Source organism: Coregonus clupeaformis, unplaced genomic scaffold (genome assembly GCF_020615455.1).
Source record: "Coregonus clupeaformis isolate EN_2021a unplaced genomic scaffold, ASM2061545v1 scaf0125, whole genome shotgun sequence".
Classification (NCBI taxonomy): Eukaryota; Metazoa; Chordata; class Actinopteri; order Salmoniformes; family Salmonidae; genus Coregonus; species Coregonus clupeaformis.
In genome coordinates, this window is record NW_025533580.1 from 289,001 (window position 1) to 295,000 (window position 6,000).

General features: G+C 43.8%; 1 protein-coding gene across 1 annotated transcript in view; it reads right to left on the bottom strand.

Annotated features, from left to right (window-relative positions):
* LOC121556472 (glutamate receptor ionotropic, NMDA 2D) overlaps positions 1-6,000 on the bottom strand; it is a 101,941-nt gene that overhangs the window by 34,554 nt on the left and 61,387 nt on the right. Inside the window, exons 9-11 of the mRNA XM_045213586.1 lie at positions 4,048-4,201; positions 3,086-3,211; positions 86-315 (exon numbers count right to left, since the gene is read on the bottom strand). Coding sequence (XP_045069521.1) covers positions 86-315; positions 3,086-3,211; positions 4,048-4,201 — 510 coding nt within the window. The remainder of the gene's footprint in view (positions 1-85; positions 316-3,085; positions 3,212-4,047; positions 4,202-6,000) is intronic.

The window sequence follows — 6,000 nt, forward strand, 5'->3', positions numbered from 1 at the left end:
GTACATCAGAATTGAATCCTTTGCCAAGTAACTATAACCCTTACCCACCTTACAAAAAACCACACCATCATTCTTCTATGTTTACCTTTTTGTCTGAGAGTCCAGAGACAGTGTCTATGTACTCCTCCTGGATCATGAAGGCAGCCAGGTTGGCTGTGTAGGAGGCCAGGAAGATGACAGCGAAGAAGGCCCAGATCAGCACCATGATCTTACTGGTGGTTCCTCTAGGGTTCTCCACCGGGACCGAGTTATTGAACACGATGGCCCACAGCAGCCACACAGACTTTCCTATGGTGAACGTAGAGCCTCCTGCCTCTGGATGGAGAGAGGGTGAGAAGGATAGAGGGAGAGGAGGGTGTGGGCGGAGAGCAGGGTTGGGGAGGAGAAGGAGTTTGGTGGGGTGGGGTATGAGGGAGAGAGAGAGGGAGGACATGAGGGAAAAGGAGGAGGAGAGTGCCTCACTGGAAAAGTATGACTGCATCCAGTCAATAGTCCTCTCAATAGAACTTTAAATGAAGGCATGCAGTGTTATAGGGATACTAGCATGCTAGCAGATACCAATAGACTTCCAGTCATTGTGCTAACGCTAGTTAGCATTGGCTCGTGAAACCCCCTCTAACTTCCTTCATACTGGACACCGAGACATATAAATAGTATCCACCAGTTAATCTGACTCTGGGGAAGTAGATAAAGGGCCTCATTGGCAAAATCCGAAGTACAGTATCCCTTTAATACACTCAGTAGTGGACAAACCAGTGCTGTAGTTTTGGACTCAACAACAACAGTGTATTCAACCCATTTTACTGTATATAACACTCTAATCATGGCATGGGTCCTCAGATCCTCAAAAAATTCTACAGCTGCACCATCGAGAGCATCCTGACTGGTTGCATCACCGCCTGGTATGGCAACTGCTTGGCCTCTGACCGCAAGGCACTACAGAGGGTAGTGCGTACGGCCCAGTACATCACTGGGGCAAAGCTTCCTGCCATCCAGGACCTCTATACCAGGCGGTGTCAGAGGAAGGCCCTCAAAATTGTCAAAGACTCCAGCCACCCTAGTCATAGACTGTTCTCTCTGCTACCGCACGGCAAGCGGTACCGGAGTGCCAAGTCTAGGTCCAAAAGACTTCTCAACAGCTTCTACCCCCAAGCCATAAGACTCCTGAACAGCTAATCATGGCTACCCGGACTATTTGCACTGCCCCCCCACCCCCATCCTTTTTATGCTGTTGCTACTCTGTTAAGTATTTATGCATAGTCACTTTAACTCTACCCACATGTACATATTACCTCAACTACCTCAACTAGCCGGTGCCCCCGCACATTGACTCTGCAACGGTACCCCCCTGTATATATAGCCTCCCTACTGTCACTTTATTTTACTTCTGCTCTTTTTTTCTCAACACTTTTTTTGTTGTTGTTTTATTCTTACTTTTTTTGTTTAAAATAAATGCACTGTTGGTTAAGGGCTGTAAGTAAGCATTTCACTGTAATGTCTGCACCTGTTGTATTCGGCGCATGTGACCAATAAAATTTGATTTGATTTGATTTGATCTAATCAACGTTATGGCCAATATTGTTCCACTCTAGATGAACTAAATATCCAAAAGAAAACTGGAATGATTGATCTATGCCTTATGATAAGGTATTGGTACTGACCTTGTATATAGTGTACATTCTTGTGTTTTATTTATTGTGTGTTTTTATTTGATCTGACCTAGTATTGATTCCATGCTCTTTTTAAAATCCTATTCTGGATGTTCTATTTCTTTACCTTTGATATGGAACACTACATTGATGATGAAGAGCTTGAAAGTAAGCATTTTTCTGTACTGTTTACACCTGTTGTATCCGGTGCACGTGACATATAAACTTGATTTGATATAAGTAAATAATACCTTGCGGATTCCCTCTCAAGCTATGTCAATAAATATTGAACACCACCACTCTCAACACTGAGATGTAATCATACACTTAATTTCACCACTCATGGTAAAATCTTCACCAAGATCGAACACTAGAACCCTTATTTTAAACGACAGGAGAAAGGGATGAGAGACAAGAGAGATGAAGGGAATGTGTGAGAGAAGGACAGAGGTAAAATATGTACAGCTCAGCAGCCATGCAGTAAAATATGGGAGAGAGAGAGAAAGAGAGAAAAAAGAAGAGAGATAGAGAGCGAGAAAGAGAGAGAGCGAGCGAGAAAGAGAGAGAGCGATAAAGAGAGCGAGAGAGAGAGAGCGAGAGAGAGAGAAGAGAGAGAAGGAGAAAGAGCGCGGAGGTATCGGACAGAGGCGGGAAGCATACAGAATATGACAGCGGTGCAAACTGGACTGCTGAATAATATATGTCTGCTTCAATATTAAACATATAGGGCTGCAATGCAACATATGAGAGAAAGTATTGGTTTCCATGCTCTGATACTGTCACGTTCGTTGTGTAAAGGATTGGACCAAGGTGCAGCGTGGTATGCGTACATGTTTAATGTTAATAATAAACACAACAAAATAACAAAGCAACTGAACGTGAAGTTCTAAAGGCTATACATCAAACAAGCCAAACACACAGAAACAAGATCCCACAACTAAAGGTAGGCAAAATGGCTACCTAAGTATGATCCCCAATCTGAGACAACAATCGACAGCTGCATCTGATTGGGAACCACACCCGGCCAACATAGACATAGATAACATAGATCTACACCTAGAATTTCACACCCTGACCAAACCAACTAGAGATCTCTATGTCAGGGCGTGACAGATACACACACTTTCATACCAATCTATTTTTCTGCAGTGATACTTGATTGACTGACCAACCAACAACAACAACAACAGCACATACAAGGCATAGAAATGTCTGTTAGTGATGGAAATGTACATCAGACAAATACTGTGTAGGGAGGGTACTCTGGAATGTTCAGTCACTTGATTCTTGAAGCAACATTTCTCAGTGATCTATGAGACACTGAACATATAGAACAACTGTATGGAATTGTGTATCCATTCAGTCACCTTGGAAACAACATGGCTACCAAACATGGACCCAGCATAGGCTCTTTCTAATGGAACTCCGTCACTTACTCTTTCCGCTGGAAAGACTGCGGTTGTAGCCGACCGGACTGAAGAACTCAAATATGAAGACGGTCACAGCCACCACGGTCAGGCACATGACGAACATCATCACCCACACCGCTGGACTGTAGGGCTCTGAGGGACAGGACAGGAGAGGAGAGGAGAGGAGAGGAGAGGAGAGGAGAGGAGAGGAGAGGAGAGGAGAGGAGAGGAGAGGAGAGGAGAGGAGAGGAGAGGAGGAGAGGAGAGGAGAGGAGAGGAGAGGAGAGGAGAGGAGAGGAGAGAAAGCTCAACAAAGACAGTCAGTATAAACACAACTTAGAACATATTGTTGATAGAAGCGACTGAGAATCCATCAGAGGCCAAACAAATCTAAGTTACAGAGCTCTGCGAGCAAACAAACCAGCTAGCTAACACAGCATGACTCACTACTCCAGTGTTTTTGTGTCTTCCAGTCCATTCAGTTCACTGTAATTCAATCTAAAAAAGTATTTCACCTGCTGACAGAGTGGAAGTATAAGCTGAGACGACGTGACAAACTGGGAAAGTAACAACAAAGGCAAGTAAAGATTGAACCACAACACTTTTGAATTGGGAGAGGGTAAGCTGATCCTAGATCTGTGCACACATTTAAATTTTACATGTTTTCATTTTTGTCATTCAGCAGACTCTCTTATCCAGAGTGACAGTTAGTGCATTCATCTTAAGATACAGCAGCTAGGTGGGACAACCGCATATCACAGTCATGGTAGGAACAATTTTCTTCAATAAAGTAGCTATCAGCAAAGTTAGAGCTAGAAAGGGAGGGGGAGTGTCAAGTGCAAGTGTTGGTTCAGGAATTGTAAAAAATATTATATTTTGGGGGGGCAGGGGGGGTCGAGGTAAGGACAGGGATTATTTCATTTCCACCTGGACCGTCAATAGTGTCCAGATGAACTTCAACCTTATCAGTCATCAGTTCCTTCACTCACCCAGGAAGGCAGAGGGTGAGACGGTTCCGTTGCTACGGGAGACCATGACGCTGATGCCCGTCTCCACGAAGGGGACGGAGAAGTCCACGACCTCTGACCTCTCCTCGTTGATGGTGAGGGAGCCGATGGCCATGTCCGCTCGCTGTCCCACCACCTGATGGACGGGAGGAGAAACTACAGTCAGAGAGATAGAGGGGTACACTGGCCTTATAACACTGTATTATAGGAGAAACTACAGTCAGAGAGATAGAGGGGTACACTGGCCTTATAACACAGTATTATAGGAGAAACTACAGTCAGAGAGATAGAGGAGTACACTGGCCTTATAACACTGTATTATAGGAGAAACTACAGTCAGAGAGATAGAGGGGTACACTGGCCTTATAACACTGTATTATAGGAGAAACTACAGTCAGAGAGATAGAGGGGTACACTGGCCTTATAACACTGTATTATAGGAGAAACTACAGTCAGAGAGATAGAGGGGTACACTGGCCTTATAACACTGTATTATAGGAGAAACTACAGTCAGAGAGATAGAGGGGTACACTGGCCTTATAACACAGTATTATAGGAGAAACTACAGTCAGAGAGATAGAGGGGTACACTGGCCTTATAACACTGTATTATAGGAGAAACTACAGTCAGAGAGATAGAGGGGTACACTGGCCTTATAACACTGTATTATAGGAGAAACTACAGTCAGAGAGATAGAGGGGTACACTGGCCTTATAACACTGTATTATAGGAGAAACTACAGTCAGAGAGATAGAGGGGTACACTGGCCTTATAACACTGTATTATAGGAGAAACTACAGTCAGAGAGATAGAGGGGTACACTGGCCTTATAACACTGTATTATAGGAGAAACTACAGTCAGAGAGATAGAGGGGTACACTGGCCTTATAACACTGTATTATAGGAGAAACTACAGTCAGAGAGATAGAGGGGTACACTGGCCTTATAACACTGTATTATAGGAGAAACTACAATCAGAGAGATAGAGGGGTACACTGGCCTTATAACACTGTATTATAGGAGAAACTACAGTCAGAGAGATAGAGGGGTAGGTACACTGGCCTTATAACACTGTATTATAGGAGAAACTACAGTCAGAGAGATAGAGGGGTACACTGGCCTTATAACACTGTATTATAGGAGAAACTACAGTCAGAGAGATAGAGGGGTACACTGGCCTTATAACACTGTATTATAGGAGAAACTACAGTCAGAGAGATAGAGGGGTACACTGGCCTTATAACACTGTATTATAGGAGAAACTACAGTCAGAGAGATAGAGGGGTACGCTGGCCTTATAACACTGTATTATAGGAGAAACTACAGTCAGAGAGATAGAGGGGTACACTGACCTTATAACACACTATTATAACACTAAAAACAACCCCTATCCTCCTTCGCCTCGTCCATACACCTATAACAGGGTTCCCAAACTGGCGGTCCACGGCCCGAATTTGTCCCAAGGGTGGTTTTATTTGGCCCCCCAAGTTTTCTGAGCAAATAAATTATAATCTCAACAAAAAGAATATTGGTGGGGAATTTTCATTGTAGGACATAAAAGACACCAGGCAATCAGCTCCAAGTGATTTCAATTTAAGAAATCTGTTCCCAAGTATTCCCACGCATAATAGAGAGACGTGATCGTATACATTTGTAAGCAAGGTGTGAAATGATTCTGTTTTAGTCAAACATTATATCTGTTTGGGCTTCTTGCGGTCAATTTGCAGTCTACAAATTATTTGTAATTGTGTTCTGGCCCCCCGACCATCCGCTCAAGAACAAATCGGCTCGTGGCTGAATCTAGCTGATGATCCCTGCCCTATAACCTGTCTGACCCTAGATATGGGTTAGCACCTTATGTAGTCTGCTGAATGGGCTACAACACAGTGTGAACACCATCCACGTCTCCTCCTATACATCTCTTCATCACTCAAA